Source organism: Crocuta crocuta, unplaced genomic scaffold, assembly GCF_008692635.1.
Source record: "Crocuta crocuta isolate KB4526 unplaced genomic scaffold, BGI_CrCroc_1.0 scaffold70, whole genome shotgun sequence".
Taxonomy (NCBI): Eukaryota; Metazoa; Chordata; class Mammalia; order Carnivora; family Hyaenidae; genus Crocuta; species Crocuta crocuta.
Window position 1 is genome coordinate 7606853 of NW_027528417.1, and position 22626 is coordinate 7629478.

Below are 22626 nucleotides of genomic sequence, written 5' to 3' on the forward strand. Positions count from 1 at the left end.
GGGTCCGCTTGGCTTCGGCGTCGGCGTCGCTCCCGCGCTGGGGCCTTAGGCCGGCTTCTCTCCGCGGTCGCGGTTGAGTGTCGGTGGCGAGAGGCGCGCGAGGGGCCGCCGGGCGCGCGGCGTCGGCCCTGGCGTCGGGGTCGTTGTGTCCTGACAACGACTCCGGCAGTCGTCTCCGCGACAGCAGGTGCGGCCGCTTCAGCCCCAGGCGGGCTCCGCGGCTGCCTGGCGAGTCTGTGCTCGCGCCCAGCCTTTTCCTTCCTGGACCCGGCGCCCAGCAGCGACGCTGAGCCGACCGCCAGAGCGGCGGGCAATGGCGGCCTCGACGGCCTCGCATCGGCCCATCAAGGGGATCCTGAAGAACAAGAGTTCTACGACTTCCTCTGTGGTGTCCTCGGCCGAACAGCCCGGCCGGAGTATCGACGAAGAGCTGAGTAAAAAATCCCAGAAGTGGGATGAAATGAACATCCTGGCGACATACCATCCAGCAGACAAAGACTATGNGTCGACGAAGAGCTGAGGTGAGAGCCGGGAGCGACGGCCGCGGGTGGGCCTGGGGAGCTCCTCCCCGCCCGGGCGGCCTCGCCTTCCCCCCGCCGCCGTTACCGGCCCCGGCCCCGAGCGCTGCCCGGCGCCCGGGGCGGCTCTGTGGATGCGGCTCCGGCACCGCTCGGGTCTCCGTTCTCCGGCCAGGCTGCCGGCTACAGCGAGTTTAAAGAAGGCAGGAGCTGTGACGTTTATCGTTTTCTTTTTCTTTTTAAAAAGTATTTGCGCAGATGTAATATTTTTACAACAAACATCTGATCTTTGAACTTTGGGGAATTAGGAATATTAAAGAATCAAACAGAAGTTTCAGAGCTTCACTTGTTAAGCTTTTATTCCTTAACTTCGGATATCTGAGGTATCTAAAATTCTTTAACATCCTTAAAGTCTCTTCTTGTTGTGGGAACCCTTAAAAATCTAGTCTCGAACCAGTCAGAGACTTCTCCATAGAAGAGACCCTTTTCCCCATTTTTCTGACTGAGCTTCTCCAGTCATTCCTTTTTAGGTGAACCTCATGCCACACACAGTCTTTTAGATCCTGGTTTGTCGTTATCTCCCCACTAAGAGAAACAAAAATTTTCCGAGTCTTTGGCCTCTACTTAATGGAAATACCCTTACTGCTAATTATTTTTGAATCTGCAGCAAGAATTTGGAGTGCTTTCTAGTCTTTGTTCCTCCGGGAACGCTCGGAACGGTTCAGAGAGTAGCAACTTAAAATGATCCAGTGATGTTTTAGTCTTACATGCTCACAGAGACACATATAAAAAGAGGTTGTTACCCAATAGCATTGTGCGTACTAGTAAATAATTGGAAACAACCCGAGGTCTGTTAATAACGACTGGTGAAATATTAATTATGGTACATTCGCATAATGAAACAACATACCAGCCTTTTAACAAGACTGAGATAGATGTTTTTGCGTATAGAGGCAGATATCCAAGGTGCCATGCTCAGTGAAAAAATAAAGTAGTGCAGTACAATAGAGTGTGAAATATACCACTGGATTAAAAGTGCTAGGGGACTTGAGTGTTGTCATTAAGAGAGCTAAAAGTATAAAGACTCTACATTCTGGAGAGAAATAATTGCAATCTAAAAAAGTCATAAAGCTAAAATGAGGATGTTTGTAAAAATTTAGAATATTGCAACTAGAGCAAGCCTGTTTAAGTATCAACCTAGGTCTATACAATGAGCTACTACTACTAAATTTACCGCCACATAGATTTGTGGAAGTTCGTGTTACCTTGAAGAATTCACTAAGTAGGATGACTGCAAAGAATCGTGGCCTTTGGATGCTTGACTTATCTTCTCTACCAGGAAATTTTCAAACCTCTTATTTTGGGTAAGCTGCTTCAAATGAGAATTGGTGGGGAATTGGTTGTAGGTTAATGAGTTCAGAAAACAAATCTCACCGGAACACAGCTATAGCAGGAAGACCAAGATAGTTTACAAAACAAATCAAGCTGTAGAAGGTCTTATGCCTTTTCAGCTATTCAACAGCAAGAGTATGGTTCTCACTGGCAACCTTAATTTGAGCTTCTTTTTGTTTGGTTACCAAGTAGCTTATTGTTTTTCTCTATCTTTCTCTGCTTCCTTATCTTCTCCTTATTCCCAACTTTGATCTCCCGTAATTTCCTGTAGCTTTACTCAGTGGGTTAGCCTCTCTCAGTCATTGGCTGGGGTTTACTTCCAGGTCTTTCTGCCTTGAAAACCACTATCCTAGCCTGCTAGCAGGACAGATCCACTTAGAAGGGACCGTTTACAAGGTTCCAAGGTAGATGATTTTGATTGACTTGTCTAGTTAGAGAGTTAGACAACACTTAAGTCATCAAAGCTCTAATGCATTGAGGTTCATGTTGTTTGGTTTCAAGCAGTAAAAGAGGATGATGGGCTTTTTCTTGATCAGTGTTATATGACTACAGTCAGATAGCAAAGAAAATTCTATTGGTAATACAGTGCACATTATTTTGTCACAGCTTATGTAAACAGTATTATTATGAGAGCCTCTTTGAACAGAAATGATTTAAAAAAGTTGAACGCTTTTCGTAATGTGTTGATTTTAATTTAATTGCAACCAGTATTCCCCCTTTCCTATAAGGAAGACTGAAAATAAATAGCTCTTTTAGTTACAGCACACTGAAAATTCAGAAACTAGTAAGTGTAGTGTAATGGTTTATCTTTAAACGTTGGGCCAGAGTGTAAGGCAAAAGAATCTCAGATTAATGTGAAAATGATCAGGGATCTAAGTCCATTCTTGTTGTTCTCAGTAGTTCTGTTCTATATAATCACCATAGACACTGAATTAGTGAATACTGAACCATTGCTCCACGGGGAAATACCGAGTTAGGTTCCTGCAAGTTTCCTTCTTGTGCTTAGAGCACTAGCCAGCACTTTAGCACTACACTTGGGAGCCATTTAAAACAATACATTCAACAAAAAAGCAAAAGACGTGGCACTAAATGGACTGCAAAAGAGACACTTGTTTACAACGTGAACTCTAAAACAAGAAGATGAAGTATCACCTTGTTTAACAGCTGGGAAGATGTGCATGGAGCGACTCAAATTTTCCCCTGTTATGTGCATTTCTGTGAGGGATGGAGAAAATGCTTCAGGTATTGATTTTGGAGTTACAAATAATTTTATCAAGTAGGCATATTTGCAAATTCAGAATCTTCAGGTAACTCTACCTTTTATTGGTGCCTTTATCAAGTAAAATGCAGTCATAGTTTCCTTTTTCTGCACACACTACTGCTTTGTCCTCACTTCATTAGTTGTGAGGATATTATTTAACATTTTATTTAACATTAAGACATGTCACTAAGGGATTTTTTTCCCCCTAAGACCAGAAGTTGAGTTGTCTTATTTCAGTGGTCTCTAAACTTTTTTATTATGTTATTTTATTATGTTATGTTTATTATTAATATTTATATATTTTTAGTAGGAAGAAAATCAAATATGCTTCAATTATGTTTGTTTATAATGTATCTCATATATTACTATCATTAGGTAATATTTCATGGCCCATTATACATTTAAAGTGAGATTCATATAATGCCATATTTCAAATAGTCCTGGAATTTTTTTCATATAGTTTTTGTCAAACTTTTTTTGATGTCTCAGTGCTATTATTTTCTTATTCTCTTTATGGAACTCTTATCTTCAATGAATGGTTTCTTCAGTTACCACTTGTCAGATACCATTTTTTGAGTGTTAGTTCAACTGGTTAGAATCTGTAAATCCACGTAATCAGTCATGGATAAAACTCAATCTGGGGCGTCTGGGTGGCTCAATGGATTAAGCGTCCAACTTCAGCTCAGGTCATGATCTCACAGTTTGTGGGTTCGAGCCCTGCATCGGGCTCTGTGCTGACAGCTCAGAGCCTGGAGCCTGCTTCAGATTCTGTGTCTCCCTCTCCCTCTGGCCTCCCTTGCTCACGCTGTCTCTCTCTCAGAAATAAATAAAAAATTAAAAAAAATAAAAAAAAAACCCCTCCGTTGTATCCCATTGTTCAACTAGTTAGAACACCACTGTCATCTATGATATTGGAATTCCCATTCTATCTGGCTACCTCTTGAATATAGTGTACAACTTGTGAAGGTCTAACATACAGATCTGGTGAGTAGCTAGGTGCATTTCATCAAAAATAAGAAATCATGTATTCTAAGATGTACCATGCTTTTATGTACCACCAAGAAAGAAAAAAATAATTGTCAATCATGAGATGCCATCCATTTTTAGATACACTGTTTTCAGAGATGAAAATGAGAAACATTCATTTTGAATTGGTGAAAATATGAAAGAAAATGTTACTAAGGGGTGGGGCGATGCCTGGGTTGCTCCGTTGGTTAAGCATCCGACTTAAGCTCAGGTCATGATCTCACGGTCTGTGAGTTCCAGCCCTGCGTCAGGCTCTGTGTTGACAGCTCAGAGCCTGGAGCCTGCTTAGGATTGTATCCCCTCTCTCTCTGCCCCTCCCCCACTTGCGGTCTGTCTGTCTCGCTCTCTCTCAAAAATAAGTAAACATTAAAAAAATTTAAAAATGTTACTAAAGCCTATTTTATGAGAAATGTTACAGGTTAGTGATTCATCTGGGGCTAGATTGCCTGGGTTTGGATTCTACTAGTTACTAGCTCTTTGACTTCCAGTGAGTTATTAATTGTATCCATGCCTAGTTTAATTATTACATGAATTAATAAATGTAAAGTTTTTAACTCAGTACCTCACCCCCTAATGTTAATCTTCAAGTAGAAATAAATATAGAAATCTAATTTTTCCCACATCTCCCTAGGTTGTTTTGCATATATTCTTTGAAGTCACTATGTTCCATTCAAATTCTGTGGTACTCTTAGGTGATGGAGGCAAATTCTGCTTCAAAACATTGTGCTTGAATTAATTTCCTTGAATATGATTTTAGATAAGCATGCTTCAGTTTCATCTTTTTCTGCCTGTAAAGGGACAGGGACTACAGTCAAAGCCTCGCTGAGCAGTTTTCCAAAAGTGACTTCTTGATTACCAATTGTTTTTATTAACTCTTACTTAATTGTTCAGTAATTGTGTCAAGCTTCAAAGTCTTGTACTTTGTCGACCTATGTAAGTTGCATCTTTATTTATAGAAAGAACCACTTCTTGCAATGTGCAGTTAAAAGTGTAACACCTTGAAGCAAAATCCTGCTTCCCGCTGGAAGCCTGGCTAAAACTTATCAAGGAGCAAGTCAGGAGCAACAAGAAGTTCGAGTAGGTTTTGAGGTGGCATCATCTGAGCTCTCAAAGTGAAAGTGAGAAGGGGTGACTTTTTCTGGACCAGATTTAGGCTGCAGGAAAACCAGTCTCTCAAGCAGGAGGGGAAAATGAAACCAGCAGGTGCTGTCGTGCTCCTAGCAGACCTGCGGTGTAAGTGGTGGTGCCCCTCTTGTTTCTAGGGGGAGAGAATGGACTGTAGAAGGTCATTCAGACATTTTGGAATTAAACTCAACTTCTGCTTTTTGGATTCTGTTACTCCAAAACTAATGTTAATTCTGCCAAAACTTGAGACATGGTAATTTCCATATTTAGTGTCCTCTGCTAAGAGTTTCTTCTACGTCACTACCTTCTACCTAAGAATTCTGGTGTGCTCTGTAATATTGTTTTATGCCCTTATTTAGATTGATGCTCTTGCAAGTTATTGTTATCTTCTTTGGAGTTGGTTAGTTCTAAGAATTTCTTTTGCTCTTAGTATTAATGTTGAGGAAGTAGAATAAAGCTTTGACTATATATAACTTTAGTTCTGTTTATAGTGGAGAGTAAATGGCAAAAGAAGACTTTGGGTTATATATAATGTGGTTTATATCTTATATATATTTCTTTGGTTTATGTATACATAACATGGTTTAAATCTTTAAATTTGAGTTCTCTAATAATTCATCATTGTAAATCTATATAGATGTGAAGAAGTTACTCATATCTAAAGAACTTAGTCAACCTTAGAAGGTTTCCAATAGAAAGGCAAAGTATGTAAGCATAATTCATAAAAGGAAAGTAAGGGGCCCCTGTGCGGATCAATCAGTTAAATGTCTGACTCTTGATTTTGTCTCCGATCATGATCTCATGATTCGTGAGATCAGGCTCTGTGGGCACAGCACAGAGCCTACTTGGGATTTTCTCTCTCGCGCACGCGCGCTCTCACGCTCGCTCGCTCTCTCTCTCTCTCTCTCTCTCTCTCTGTGTCTCCCCCTACCCCTTTGCGCATGCACACTCTCAAATAAATAAACTTTTTAAAAAAAGAAAAGTAAGGGGCTGACAGCTAGCTCAGAGCCTGGAGCTTTCTTCAGATTCTGTATCTCCCTCTCTCTCTGACCCTCCCCTGCTCACACTGTCTCTTTCTGTCTCTCAGAAATAAAAAAAATAAAAAAACCCCAACATTACATAACTTAAAAAAAGTAAAATTACAAGAATTTCCCATATTTATAAGGTAATGAACAAAGAAGCAAAACAGCTTTTATTTATTATGATTTTTTTTTAATTTTTAGAGAGAGAGCGCTCATTTGTGGGGGAGAGGGAAAGAGAGAGAAAATCTTAAAGTCTTTTAAAAAAATTTTTTTTATGTTTTATTTATTTCTGAGAGAGAGAGAGAGAGAGCATGAACAGGGGAGGGTCAGAGAGAGAGGGAGACACAGAATCCGAAACAGGCTCCAGGCTCTGAGCTAGCTGTCAGCACAGAGCCCAACACGGGGCTCGAACCCACAAACCCTGTGATCATGACCTGAGCCAAAGTTGGGCACCTAACCGACTGAGTCACCCAGGTGCCCCAAGAGAGAGAAAATCTTAAGCAGGTTCCACTGAATGTGGAGCCTGATGAGGGGCTCAGTCCCTCAACCCTGGGATCATGACCTGAGCCAGAATCAAGAGTTGGATGCTCAACTGACTGAGCCCCCCTTTTAAATACTGATTTATACCTACTCAGGTGGAGAAAACACATACACAAATACCCAATTGTGGCAAAGTTTGGTGATTATTGGGGACATTACATATTGTTCTCTCTATTAAAACTTTATGACAGGGACCTCGGGGTGGCTCAGTCAGTTAAGTGTCTGACTTTGGCTCAGCGCATGATCTTGCAGTTCATGGGTTCAAGCCCCGAGTAGGACTCTGTGCTGACAGCTCCGAGCCTGGAGCCTGCTTTGGATTCTGTCTCCCTCTCTCTGCCTGCTTTCCTGCTTGTGCTCTGTCTTTCTCTCTCAAAAATGAATAAACATTTAAATAAATAAAAGATAAAACTTTTGACAACATGGAGTGAACTATAAAACTCTGGATAAATTTTAACGTAGATGCACCTATGCTACCAAATTATCTTAAAAATGTCATTGAATAGAATGTGCACAAATAAGATCTTCTCTGCTTTATTCTAAATAGGAATATCTTGGATTCAATATAAATATCTAACATTAGGTGAATAGTTTATTATTGAGTCTTATGCATTTATTAAAAAAGACTAGAGGGAAGCCTGACTGGCTCAGTTGGTGGAGCATGTGACTCTTGATCTCCTGCTTGTAAGTTCAAGCCCCAAGTTAAATGTAGAGATTACTTAATAATAAAATCTTGGGCACCTGGGTGGCTCAGTCAGTTGAGCGTCTGACTTTGGCTCAGGTCATGATCTCACAGTTTGTGAGTTCGAACCTGACATAGGGTTCTGTGTTGAGAGCTCAGACCCTGCTTCAGATTCTGTCTCTCTCTCTCTGCCCCTTCCCCCCCTTAAATAAACAAACATTTTAAAAAATAAAATCTTTAAAAAATATAAGTGGCTTGTTATAAAATATATATAGTAATAGCTTNTTTATTTTTATATAGTATATTTATTTTATATGTGTATATAGGCTGTGTATGTGTTTTTATATATACTGAAAGCTTATATATTATTTCCTATAATAACAGAGTATACAGAAATCAAAATTGGTAATGGGTTCAGTTCCTGGGATTATGATTACTAAATTTTATTCTTAATTTTAAGGAAACATCTCTTAAAAAATTTTTTTTAATGTTTACTTTTGAAAGAGAGAGAGAGAGAGAGCATGAGTTGGGGGGCGGGGGGGACAGAGAGAGAGGGAGACACGGAATCTGAATCAGGCTCTAAGCTCTGAGCTGTCAGCACAGAGCCCAACACCGGGCTGGAACTCACAGACCATGAGATCATGACCTGAGCCGAAGTCAGACACTTAACCAACTGAACCACCCAGGTGCTCCAAGGAAACACTATTTCTGCTTGTATCCTACAGTTCTTTTTTCATATTCTCTCACCAAATAGATGTATGTGGTGTTCGGTTTCCCACCAATTAGAAGAACCTTTTAAATTCCAAAGGTCTATCATTCTCCTATCCTAAGCAGTCATGATGATAAATTAGTCATTTTAATTCAATATTGTTGACATCATTTAGTAAATAACTTCTTTTCTTTGAAGTTATGAAGTACCTAACAAGGTCATTAATATGTGTTTATATTTAAGTATTTTGTGACATAATACACATATTCTTATATAATTTTAAAGCTTAAGAAATTATAAAATTATAAATTATATTTGTTATAAAATTATATATATTACAGAACACCCCTGTAACCGCCATCCTGTTTAAGAAAAAAAAAAGTTTCTCTTACCTCATAAATGTCCCCTGCATTTTCCAGTCACACTCTTTCCTCCCCTTGCTCCCAACATAACCACTTTCCTGTCTTTTATGAGGATACATCCTTACACACTTTAGTTTTGCCAGCTTTTGAACTTTATATATGAATGTGTTGATTTTCTTTCATAGTATCTTTAATAGGAAGTGCTAATAGGACTATTAATACAGGTTTTATGAAACTCTTACCTGTGCTTTTGTTTCTGATACTTCACTCCAGATGTCATTTCAAAGACATTTGTTTCCCAGGAGGGAACACTAGTTATGGTATCATAAGTCTCCCTTTGTTAAATTGAATTGCTTCCTTCACAGACTTAAATTCTCTTAAAGCTTGTGTACGTATATTTCTTTCATGATTCTTCTAATCAGAGCTTCTTTATCATGTCTGTTAAATCTTTAGAAATGTATCTTTTCATTATTAATTTCCTTATATAGAATATGACCATGAGTGGACCTAGTCATTTGCTTTCTAAATTCACAGAAATTTATAGGTAAGAAATGTTCAGCAAAGTGTCTGAAACTGTAGACTTAGATACAAAACAGATTGCTTTTTAGAAAAGTTCATTCTGTAGCAGATCTTAAATATTTCAAAATCATTTAAATGTTGAATCTTACGGGGCAAGATGGAAGACATTCAGTTCAAAAGCAATTAAAAAAAATTTTTTTTAATGTTTATTTTTGAGAGAGACAGAGTGTGAGCACGGGAGGGTCAGAGAGAGAGGGAGACACAGAACCCGAAGCAGGCTCCAGGCTCTGAGCTAGCAGTCAGCACAGAGCCTGACGCGGGCCCCGAACCCATGAACCGTGAGATCATGACCTGAGCTGAAGTTGGCGCTTAACCAAATCTTTTTAGAGGGCCCTTTTTAACCCATTGGCTATAGTGCTAAGTGAGATATGATTTCAGGATTTTTAACCCAAAGCTTTAGATTTTAAAATCATAAAAACTCCTATGTTTGTATGGCGCCTTTATAATTTTGTTTTCACACACATTATTTCAGTTGATTATCTCAACAATCCTGTATTGTAAGAAAGACTTACTAAAACTCCCCTTTTATTATAATTTACATGTAGAATAAATATAGCCCAAAGGAGGGTGTTTGTGGGACTTGCCTTTAGTCCTAGGACTAGTGAAAGTAACTAACTGGAACTTGAACCTTAAACATCTGTCTCCCAGTTAAACTGTTATGTATTACTCAATAGATAGCAACTAGACCTCTAAAGAAATCAGTACAATGCAGGATCTATGTTTCCAGTTTAGTCCAATCAAGTTTTTTTTTTTTTTAAGAGTAGTGAGATTTAAATTTGACTTAGTTTAAAGTTCAGGTGCATTCCATCCTGAATTTTCTCTCTTTTTTTTTAATGTTTATTTTTGAGAGAGAGAGAGAGCATGAGCAGGGAAAGGGCAGAGGGAAAGAGAGGGAGACACAAAACCTGAAGCAGGCTCTAGACTCTGAGCTGTCAGCACAGAGCCTGATGCGGGGCTTGAACTCACAAGACATTGAGTTGTGAGATCATGACCTGAGCTGAAGTCAGCTGCTTAACTGACTGAGCCACCCAGGCGCCCCTCCATCCTGAATTTTAAAAAGAAAAAAAAGCAACTCTTCAAAGAAGAAATCTTGTTTCTGTGCTTCAGTTAATGGACCCATATGTCTTAATTTTTAGCTTCTTAACAAGTTTTAAGATTTCCTCTGTTTCACAGGGCGCCTGGATGGCTCAGTCTTCTAAGCATCTGACTTCGGCTCAGGTCATGATCTCATGGTTGGTGGGTTTGAGCCCCACATCGGGCTCTGTGCTGCCAGCTAGCTCAGAGCCTGGAGCCTGCTTCCGATTCTGTGTCTCCCTCTCTCTCTGACCCTCCCGTGCTCACACTACCTCTCTCTCTCTCTCAGAAATAAATAAAACATTAAAAACAATTTTTAAAAAAGAAAGATTTCACTTGTTTCAGGGCACCTGGGTGGCTCAGTTGGTTAAGCATCTAACTCTTGATTTGGGCTCAGGTCATGATCTCACAGTTCATGAGTTCAAGCCCTACGTAGGGTTCTGTGCCGACAGTGTGGAGGCTGCTTGGGATTCTTTCTCTCTTTACCTCTTAAAAAAAAAAAAAAAGATTTCACCTGTTTCGTGGTAAGGAGACATTAGGTAATTTTTGACTGCTTTTTGGGGAAAAATGGGAGTCTCAGTCACTTGAGTATGTCTGGGCCAACCTTTGCCTCTTGAAACCATAGGGTAAGTAACTTGAAGTTGTAGTCAAAAGTACTTAGTCTGTGGTGGAATATTCAGCCTTAAAAAGGAAGGAAATTTTGATACATGCCACAACATAGGTAAACCTGGAAGACATTAAGTGAAATAAGCCAGTCACAAAGGAACAAATACTGTATGAGTCTGCTTACATGAGGTACCTAGAGTAGTTAAATTCATACAGACAGAAAATGGAATTGGGGTTGCCTGAGGCTGGGATATGGGAGAATAGGGAGTTCGTGTTCACTGGATAGTTCTGGAGGTTGGATGGTGGTGGTTTCACAACTGTGTGAATGTACTTAATACCACAGACTACTGTACATTTAAAAATGGTTAAAATAGTGAATTTTATGTTATGCATATTTTATCATAATAAAATAGGAAGAAGAAAAAAGTTCTTATTTAGTCTGAAATAGGGATGCGGTGGGTGCTTTGGAGGAGAAAGCAAAAGAACATAAAAGTCAGGCTTCACCTACCATGAATAGGCACATAAAATTTTGAGTGACTCAAGGCATGGAGAAGGGAATGTGATGGTAGAAGTTCAAATGTAATTTTTCAAGAGCATTTCAGAATCTGAGTGTTGGTAGATATAGGAAAATTTAAAATACAGTAAACCCTCACCAGTGTGGACCAATGCAGAAAAGATTTGAATCTGTGTAAAATCTACATTGATTTTTATAATAGTTTTATTTTCAATATATAACCAAGGCACAAACTGTATATGTAACAAAATATTTTTGGGTGGCAGAGGTCTTTGATATCTCTTTTAATGAGTAGATCAGAATTTATAATCACATTGGCTAATTATTTAGCACCTTAAAAGTTGTGTAAATATTTTTTAATGTATATTAATGAATGTGTATAAAACACTTATTTTTATTTCTCTTAGGTAGCTTTATCTCAGGTGCTCTGAATATACCATTTCTTAGCAAACTCTTTTCTAGATTAAAGAAAAACTGAACTGCAATTTTATTTGCAACCTAAATATTAATGGTATTTAAATTAATAAAGTATTCTCTGTAGTTTTATGTTCTAATTCCTTTGATTGTTTTGAAATCTGAAAAACTTAGGCCAAGGAGATTTTCGGTGTGTTTTGTTTTTATTTATTTTATTTGTGTGTGTGTGTGCATTCCAGGCTTCTTTATGTAAGAAAGTAATGAGTGATGTGGGGATTAAAAACAAGAGCATCCTTGGACTTTACCTTACCTCCAACCAATTTCCCCCAAACTCCCTGTCCCCACACCCTTTGTGTTCCCAAATCCTTTCTTAGTGAATGAAGCACTTAATCCCAAAGTCCTGGTTTGAACAAATCCCTGGTTTTCTTTCCCTAGCTCTTCCCCTTCCTCTGGCCCCCATTCCTGGGGAGGGCTGGCACCTCACTTTGAATGCGTGGGAGAGTCCAGAGTGGAGACAGACGGAAAGGCTTCAACCTCTTAAGGAACTGAGGAGTACAGTGTAGTGAAGTGAGGGCCACCCCATAGCTTGGGGTACCAGAATGGGGCCCTGGTGCCAGAGGAAAGGATACTGGTGCCCTTGAGAAAGGGACGCAGCAGCCTCAGAATCCTCAGTAACTGCGAACAGTTACTGCTTGATTGTTTGCCTTCCGCTGAAGATTGCAGAACCACACTCCTGCCACAATCCTTCTCAAACCTGAGCTGTTGGGCAGTGTAGCTGACCTGTTGCAGGCTACGTTTGGGGCACTGCAGGAGCATGGCCTCCAGGTTGCCTCTCACTCAGTTCTCCACACTTGTTTGCTTTCTCTTTTGGGCGTGCCCCAGGATCTCTGCTTTGCTTGGCTCCTGTAGATTTTTGTTAGCTTCCTCTACCCGCTTCTGCTGCAGTCGCCGTAGCTTACACATGTTCTTGAAACTGAGCTTCAGAGCCTCAAAACAGCAGGTGGTCATTTGGCTGAACACCTTTTCAAAGAGAACCTCCAGGGTGAGCCCCATATTGGCCTGAGCATATCCTGGGGTGATCCTCTTCTGCTTCAGGAGCTTGGCAAATTGTTCCAGGTGTGCAGAGCTTTGATGTCCTGGGATTCCTTGGGGGTTTTGCTCCTGCTTCACAGCCCCAGGTCAGGCACTGCAGGGCTTGAGGCAGGCCCTCTCAGAGTTGCTCTCCAGCTTGGCTCCCTACTCACCCTCCAGCTGAGAGGTCTCCAGGCTGGCTGCCTTGAGGCACTAGCCCCACTCCAACCTGAGGCCCACAGTGGGCCATCCCCCCACAGAATTCATACAGCATGGGGGCACGGGGAAGTCCCCCACACCTCAGGCCTGGCCCAAACCCCTGCCCTATTCCTCACCCACTGGGAGGGCTTTGGAAGCTCAGCCAGGTCTGAGGGTCAATCCAGCTGGGCTCTGGCCTTCCCTGCCCATCACCTCCACTGCCCGTGGGGCAAAAAGGCCAGAGCGGAAACCAGGTGCCCCACCATGGGGAACAGAGGTACCCCAAGCTCAGAGCCTGGAAATATCTTGTTTTTTATTGAACGGTTACCAATAAAGAGTAGATAAAAAAAATCCTCAACTGCTGAGATCATGCAGTGTGTAAATTTCAGTTTTTTTGCTGTTCCATATAGGTTAGATGAAGACTAAGCATGTCATGATGTAATAGTGTCTTGAATGCCTAGTGAAGATTCTGAATATGTGGGCACTAAGTATTCTATAAAATATTTACTGACAATTATTGTAATTACTTAGGCTTTTACCGTGAGTCTGTTTCTATTCCAAGAAAGTGTTTGTAAAAATAGAAGCTAGCAGTTAAATAAAAGTTGAAATATGGGATTTGGATGTTTGTGAACTTTAGATGTGCACATTTTTTATCTTTTAGTTCACTGAGGAAATTTGTTTTTCTTTTTAATTTTAGTAAAAAATCCCAGAAGTGGGATGAAATGAACATCCTGGCGACATACCATCCAGCAGACAAAGACTATGGTTTAATGAAAATAGATGAACCTAGCACTCCTTACCATAGGTAATGTTTTCCAGACATCATTCCTTTTTTACTTGTTTCCATTTTGCATTCGATATGAGCTTCTGGATAACAGCTGATTTAAGTTTCTGTATGATTTTATATTTGCTACTGGAACACTAATCAATAACTCAACTGCTTATGGGGCACCTGGGTGGCTTAGTTGGTTAAGGGTCCGACTTCCGCTTAGGTCATGATCTCGCGGTTCGTGGGTTCGAGCCCCGCGTCGGGCTCTGTGCTGACTGCCAGCTCGGAGCCTGGAGCCTGTTTCAGAGTCTGTATCTCCCTCTCTCTCTGACCCTCCCCTGCTCATGCTGTCTCTTTCTCTCCTAGAAATAAATAAAATATTAAAAAAATAATAATTGCTTATTTTTGTACAATAGTAATAAGTAATATGTAACTCAAATTTGGGGGAACCCATTTTGTACATCATAATTGGTGGTAAATGTTTGTTGTAACTCAGTGGTCCCTAGTAAAAACAGGAATAAACATGAAGATTGTGACAAAGGTAGAAAGAGGTAATGAAACAGGTACAGGTACTGAAACTCAGTACTAATAAAGCTTGAGGGAAGAAGTAGACATTTATGAAAAGTTTATGCCCTTATTTTTCTAATTGCAAGTATATAATTTAAAACATATCTTAAAGCTTTTATTGTACCAGAAGCAAAAATCAGGGCTTTCTTCCTTTTCAATAATGGTAATAGATAGATATCCTTTATCTGTGTTGGTTAGAAATAACTATCTTAAAGGAATTAAAATTATTATTTTTAGACTGTTTATACTTAAAATATAATAAATCTGAATAGGTACTGCTTTCCCCCCTCCCCCTCTTTACCTTACCCATATCCTTCCTCTGGAAGTTGTCAAAGTTATTTGGTCCTTAAATAATTGAGGCCATACACACACACACACACACACACGCGCATGCACACACACACATGCAGATACATGTGCTTAGTTTTGATCGACTTAGTGCTCAGTTTTACCAATTTCTTTCATGGCCCATTTTTAAAAGAGTTTTATTTAATAGAAGAAGATGCTTTTATTAGATCATGTTATACTCCTTAAGAATTTCACACTGTTGGGGTGCCTGGATGGCTCAGTTGGTTAAGCATCTAACTCTTGATTTCAGGTCATGATCTCATGGTTTGTGAATTCGAGCCCCATGTTGGGCTCAGTGCTGCTGGTGTATAGCCTTCTTGAGATTCTTTCTCTGTCCACCCCTCCCCTGTTCTCTCTCTATCTCAAAATAACTAAACTTGTAAAAAAAAAAAAGGTAAAATCTTAAAAAAAACTCACCGTATACAAAAGTTATTATTGTTTTTATATATATGGACATATGTTTATATATATATATACACACACAAACACATAATTCATAATATAAGTTTTATAGCATAACCTAGAGTTGTCTGTAGAAGTTCTGCAAATTGATAGATTATTTTATCCTACTTGATTTAATTATATCCAATAATGTAAATGAGTTTATTTCAACTTCTGTGGAGAAAAAAGCATCATCTAAACTATTGCACTTACTTGTCTCCTCAACCAAGAAAGGTATAAATCATTTTTTAAATATAGGTGACTTCTGCTTTTATACACCTTTCAGTGGCTTGAGAATTACGATGCCCATGTTTGCAATTAAGTGGGGAGAAGATCTTTTATTAGAGTTAGACTGGGAAAGCTAAATATAAATAGCTTTTTAACTTCCTGAATTAGGTCTTCTAGGATCTAATTATGGTAGTTTACCTAACCTTATGTCTGCATAGATCATTTGTTTCTGTCTTCAGGTTGATGTACAAATACATATTCTGAAACCAAGCACTGGTTTTGTTTTTGTTTTCCTACATATTTGTTTCCTCCCACTGGATGGAATAATTGAAGTACTTTTAATTTTTACAAATGATTCGAGTTCTTAATATTTATTTTCATGGCTGCAGTAGAACATTTGGAGGATTTTCTTGATTGGTGCTGAATTTCTAAATGTTTGCATGGAATAGAAACAAAATTAAGCCTTAAAGATGACAACAGAGCTATACATATGTTGATATAACTAAAGCAATAGAATTATGGTTCTCTACCTTGTTTTTCTGCTTGAAAAATTACAGTTCAGGTATTAATTATAATGTGCTGTCATTCTAGTATGGTAGGTGATGATGAAGATGCATTGAGTGATTCGGAAACCACTGAAGCCTTGACCCCAGATATCTTAGCTAAGAAGTAAGTACTGATGACTATGAAGCATTTTTACTTGTTTTTAATTGTGCAGAGTTAAATATATTCCACTTGTCCAAGTGTAAATAAAAAGCACGTGCTAAATTTATCTGGATTTTTCATAGCAATTTGTATAGTCTCGTTTCTAGATTAATATCAAAGTACGCCAGTAGCAGAAAGATTAGAGTACTAGAGCCTTGTACGCAGACTCCTTGTGTCAATACCCTATTCCTTTTTTTTTTTTTTAATATCCTATATTTTAAAGATCGAAGTAAAACGGAGTATCTGGTTGGCTCAGAGACAAGGGACTCTTGATCTTGGGGTCATGAGTTTGAGCTCCACATTGGGTCTACATCTAGAGATATCTTAAAAATAAATAAACTTTAAAAAACATTGGAGTAAGAAAGGCAAAAATAAGTGGGTTCATAAACAAAAAGCTCTATTCCTTTGCTGTTCATTGATTTCTGTCACCCACCACTGTTCTTGTTGCTTACTGGTTTCTATACTCATTCCCACTTTTTTTTTCTTTTCCTCATCAGGTTATAACTAGCATATTAATGATCTTTAAATGTTTTTATGAGACTCAGAAGTTGAATGAGACATTTAATAAAAGAATATCACAGTGTCGATTTCTTTGTAAATGATTGTTGTGTAGATTAGCTGCTGCTGAAGGCTCAGAGCCAAAGTATCGGGTTCATGAACAAGAAAGCAGTGAAGATGAGGATAGTGACCTCTCACCTGAAGAACAAGGTAAGTGATTTCCTTTACTGCTTTTAGCAGTGTGCTCATAATTTTTGCTAAAATAAATCCATTATTTGGAGGTTGTCAAGTGGTTTTCCTTTTGAGGAAGTAGATGGTGGGGAGATCAGGGAGCAATATTTTTGTAATTCAGACTCTACTTGCGTGGGTTTATTGGAAAACAACTCTACCCCCGTCCCCCCAATTTCAAGAATTTGGGAAAATATTACCATCTTTTCAATAATTGTAAGTGTTATTTTCTTTGTACTTTTTTTTTCACTACTTGGTATAGAGTAGATGCTCAGTTAATATTTAGCAAATTAATGCTTTGGAGTCATTGAGTGTTTGGGTCATCTTAAAATGTATAACAGTAAGAGCTAATTTCCTAATTGCCTGTGCTTTTTCTGTTTTGAAACAGCAGTGAAACTTACCAAATGAATCAAGATGGTCAGATGTAGAGTGAAGATCTTTATTAGGTACCATTGAACATTGAACAAAAAGAACAGTAATAGACAAGGAGATAAAGAGCTCTTGGCAATAGGGTAGGAAGAGGCCATACAGTAGATACACAGTTAAGGCATTGTTACCTACTCACGGTTTCTGTTTTTACAAATAACATTGGTTATCTGGAGGTAAGAAGACAAGGAAAACTTCACTTCATTACTTTTTAAACTATGTGAATGTATAGTCTTTTCAAGACTTAAAATTGTTTATATTGTTTGTTGTTAACTGTTATTAAAAAGAAAAGCCAAGCTCATATAGAGAAAAAGATGCAAGTAAAACACATGTACCCTCCCAAAAGGAAAAGAGAGTAGTAGTGTACTTGAAGCCACGGATGTTACCTGTCCTATAAAGGATTTCTGAACTATACAGCTAAGATTTTGAATATTTTGCTAGTTAATCCTCAGGATCTTTATCATGTGTAGCTCCTAAGATATAATTTGTTATTCCTGTCTGCCAACTTCAGAATATAGCATATTTGACAAAGTGTGATGGCCTGAGCCTATTGTTCTACCAAAGAGCCATATACAGATAGCCTAATCTCAAATTGTATTTCGTATCTTCTCTCATCAGTGACTTCCTAATTTTCCAAAAATATAGTCCAAAAGACCCTTGAAAACAGTTTAAAATAAAAGTTGTTTCTAGAGCTGGTTTCCTCATTATTCTCTTGAAAACATGATCTGTTGAGAAAAGGAATTTATTAATAACCTATATTGTCAGTTTTCATTAAGGGATTTTTTTTTCCCCCTCAAATTGTAGTTTCATGGATTAGCCAGCAGGGGGAACAATTTGATTACGATTTCAGAAGTTTAATTCTTGCTAGTAGAGTTACTGATTCATGTAGGTGTTTATTGCTTTTAAACAATTACATATCTGAAGGTCCTTGTTTATTGGTAGAAACGCTTAGAAAAAATGATCTTGTAACCAGTAGTATAACAATTACTGGCTTTGGAGTCAGACAAATCTAAGGTTGTATTCCAGGTATCACTTGTCTAATTTGTAATTTCTCTGAGCCTCAGTTTCTTCATTTCAAATAAAAATATTTAGAGGTATTGTGAGTATTAAGTAAGATAAAGGATTTAAAGCACTTAACGCTGATTCATATTGTAAGTGTTCAGTAAATAATAACTTAATAATTTAAATAATTGGTATGTTTGCATTATATTATAGAATAGTTAAAAAAAAAAGTACAAAAAAGATACTCACTTGTGAAGTTCACATGGAGAGTTGATTATTGTTAGCGCCGGGCCTCAAATCTTAATGTCTTTGTACACTTTGTAATATATTGTTCTACCATACAAGAATTGTAGATGAAATGGTCATAAATATTCAAAGATTGAGACCAGTTGTATTAGCATCTTTCTGTGAAATGAGTAGTTGTGTATTTTAAATTTAAGTAATACTTTTAAGTATTGTAAAATTAGAATATATCTGTAAAAAGCAAAATCAAGTTCAACATCTCTTAGAAATAAATTTAAAAAATTAAATAGAATTAAAACAAATCATTTTTAGACTATAAATATTAAAGTAATTAAAATTATTTAGAATTAAAAGTAAATAATTAAAAATACATAATTTTCTTAGACTATAAATGTTTTTCACAAGAAACACTGTAACATCAACCCCTCGGAATAAGAAACTACAAATTAAAACAGATCAACAAAGATTAGAAAGAATGACAAATTTTCCTTGGCTGTGAATGTGGAGAAATAAATTACTGATATAATGTGGGCATGACAAATGGTTTGGTTTTCTGGAGGGCAGTATGGCAATATATGAGCCACAGGCTTCAAAAGAAAATGACACCCTTTGATCTAGCAGTTCAGTTTCCTGGAGTCTATTCCAATGATTTGTAAACATTTTTTACTAAGTCCTACTCCATATACCTGTCTGCATAAATTACAAAAGAAAAATTTCACAAAACAGTACTCAACTTTACTATATTAATGCAATCCAGTTTATTCTGTTTTGTTTCATTTTTGTAAAAATATTGGTTGTGACTCTCTAAAGAGTCCTGATGCATGGTTTGAAGAAAACACTAGTTCATATTGAGAAAATAATAGAGCCAAAGCACAAAAATGTATGCATATTACACTATAAAAACACTGAAAATACAAAGGAGGGGAAATCAGAAATCTTTGACTAAGAATAGAGGATTAAATGGTAACTCAATACTTTATAACCATTTAAAAATTATATAAATCTGCTATGTACACGGCCGAATTTTACTATATCTTCATATACCTTATTTTCTAAAATCTGGATCATGGTGAAATGAAAGAAAGGGTCATACTGTGTTTAATCATATGGTGCGCATAAACTGAACTTGGCTGAGCAAACTGGGACGTACGGTAATCCTAAATCTATAGTAAGTGAAAAAACAGCATATATAAAAATATATGAGTTATTTATTTAAAAAAATCATATTTTTAGAAAATTACTCTAAAGTCATAAAATGTTAATGTAATTTGAGTGAGGAAATCAAGTGATTTTTTTTTAAGTTTCTAGCATAAATGTATGTTACTTTGTAATGATAAAAAGTGTTACCTTTTTAGTAAATATATCTGGTATTGGAGTCCATCAGAACCATTTTTAAGAATTTATTATTGAGGTATAATTGATGTTACATTAGTTTCAGATATACAACATACTGATTCAACAATTCTATATGTTACTCAGTGCTGATCATGATAAAACATAGTCAGCATCTGTCACCATTTACAATGTTATTATGATATTACTGACTATATTCCTTATGCTGTATTTTACATCTCCATGACTTACTTTGCTATTGAAGCTTATAAAACCATTTTTTTTAATACTGGTTTTTATATCATCTGAATACTTGAAAGACATCACTAAAAATTTAGTTATGAGGATTTGGTCTTTTTATTAGCCTCTTTTCTAAATTTTACTTCCTGCTACCATATCATGTTCTCAAAGAATAAATCAAATCACAAAAGTGATTTTTAAGTAGGGAAGAAGAAAGATGCCTGGCGAAATCTTGGTAGTTTGAAACAAATTTTTATGGAATACTGAGATGGCTTTTAGTTTCAGAACCTTCCTTCTATCCCAAATAGAGGCTGAGAAGTGATTGATCAGTACTAAGAAAAACTATAAATGCCTACACTTGAAACACAAATAAGTGCTAAGGCATCTATAAGTGTAGATGATGATGAAAACTTAGAGGGAGTTAGAGGAGACTGAGAAAGTACTTGAGTAGCCTTATTCTGAGATTTCTCTGTGCTTTTTTGGCATTGAAATGGTTTAATGAATACTGTCATAAAACTATTGTAAATGAATTTTAATACTCTTGTTTGACAGAATAAACAGTTGACAGTTTTATGTCACACACACACACACCTTTTTTTTAAATTTACTGGTCTAAGAAATTTTAAAATCTTAGAACTATTTCTTTGTATACCATTAATGTTTAAATACTGTTAACAAAATATCAGTTATGTTGATTTACTGCTAACTTTTTCTTCCTATGCTGAAGACTGTAAATGAAAGAATAGTCTCGAGTCACTTCACTGTGTCTTACAGTTGCCTTAAAATTACTCTGGGAATGAGGTTATGTTTTTAGCTAGCAGTGTTTTAAGTCACGGCAGTTTCTTAATGGATAATAGGAGTTTTAAAAGGAATTTGTAATTATAAAAATGCAAGACTCAAATTACCCCATAGTTCTTTGACCCAGAATTAACCACTGTGTATTGTTGAGTTATATTTTCTGTGTGTATGCATACACATACGTGCAGGCTTTGTACCTGACATATAGTATTATATACCTTACTTTTTTTCCCATTCCACTCTTGATATTTTTCTTGGATCTTTAAGTTTTCATCACAAATATAAACTATTAAGGGCTTTTATTCCTATTCTCCTTTTAAGATGTACTTGAACCATCTAAAGCAGAGATTTACAAACTTTTCTGTAAAGGGCCAGATAGTAAATATTTTAGGTTTTGTGGACTAGATAGTCACTATTGTATCTACTCAACCCTGCCATTGAGTTCAAAAGCAGCCTTAAGCATTACAAACTAGCAACATTGTATTCCAGTAGTAGTTTATTTACCAGACAGATATGCAGGCTATAGTTTCCTAGTCCTTGAGCTAAAGACTTCCTAAGCCTACTTTTTGAATCTTGTAGAAAAAAAGCGACAGTTTGAAATGAAAAGGAAGCTTCACTACAATGAAGGACTGAATATTAAATTAGCTAGACAATTAATTTCAAAAGACCTGCATGATGATGAGGAAGATGAAGAAATGTCGGAGACAGCAGCTGAAGAAAGCATGAACACAGAACAATCAAATCAAGGTTAGATGTTTCTGAAATTATCACTGATACTCATACAATTCTTTGTGCCTGTACTTTGTTTTGCTTTACACCTAAGTTTGAAGAACCTCAAAAATTTTTTTGAAATTCACTTACTATGCCAGACTTTCTGAAATTTCAACTCCTGTTGCTAATTTCAAAATGAAGTTTTTATGCCCGGAGTTGATTTAAGACCATGGGTTATGTATATGGCTGGGGTTTTTTGTTTACTTGGCTTAAGCAGTGATGTTTGTCTTTGCATTAAGCTGTGTTTTTTTTTTGATGTTTCAGATTATATTTCATCTGTCGTACCAATCTAAGGTTTAAACTTTTTTTTTTCAAAAAACATGCTTTTAATACAGAAGATTTGTTTTAACAACATCCTTTCAAGTACAAAGTATGTCCTATCTTTCCAATGTTGAATCTTTTGACTGTTGGATTGATAAAATATCTGGCTGATTTTTATTTGTTTTTAAGTCTTGGACAGTTACCCTGGCAACCTACTAGCTCTTGATCCATCATAGTAATCGATTTTATTTTTAATAAACTATTATTCTGGTATTTAATGATGGTGAATCTCCTATACTGCTTGTGCAGGCTTTGTGCCCATTTACCTACTACTCTTTGTATTTAAAAACTGATGCTTTGTACTTGAAAACTGGAGATATAAGTTACTTTATTTGTTGTGCCTCAGATAGTTAAGTCTCAGGAAAATAAATAATTACTACATTACTGTTTTGGTGAGCATATATGAAACATGAATCTATTGGGGCACCTGGGTGGCTCAGTCGGTTAAGCATCTGACTTGGGCTCAGGTCATGATATCACGGTTTGTGGGTTCAAGCCTCACGTTGGGCTCTGTGCTGATAGCCAGCTCAGAGCCTGGATCCTGTCTTGGGATTCTCTGTCTCCCTCTCTCTGATCCTCCCCTGCTCGCTCGCGCGTGCTCTCTCTGTCTCTCTCTGTC

General features: G+C 37.4%; 1 protein-coding gene, 1 long non-coding RNA gene and 1 pseudogene across 2 annotated transcripts in view; 1 reads left to right on the top strand and 2 right to left on the bottom strand.

Moving 5' to 3' along the window:
• PPP1R2 (protein phosphatase 1 regulatory inhibitor subunit 2) overlaps positions 1-22626 on the top strand; it is a 24764-nt gene continuing 2138 nt past the window's right edge. The window contains exons 1-5 of the mRNA XM_077754349.1: positions 1-466; positions 13819-13895; positions 16035-16112; positions 16762-16856; positions 21495-21662. Of these exons, the coding sequence (XP_077610475.1) occupies positions 314-466; positions 13819-13895; positions 16035-16112; positions 16762-16856; positions 21495-21662 (571 nt within the window). The 5' untranslated portion in view covers positions 1-313. The remainder of the gene's footprint in view (positions 467-13818; positions 13896-16034; positions 16113-16761; positions 16857-21494; positions 21663-22626) is intronic.
• Positions 12359-13356, bottom strand: LOC144223572 (POU domain, class 5, transcription factor 1 pseudogene; annotated as a pseudogene).
• The window catches only part of LOC144223575 (uncharacterized), a 19892-nt gene continuing 15823 nt past the window's right edge, over positions 18558-22626 (bottom strand). The window contains exon 3 of the long non-coding RNA XR_013332744.1: positions 18558-18707. This is a non-coding gene — a long non-coding RNA (uncharacterized LOC144223575). The remainder of the gene's footprint in view (positions 18708-22626) is intronic.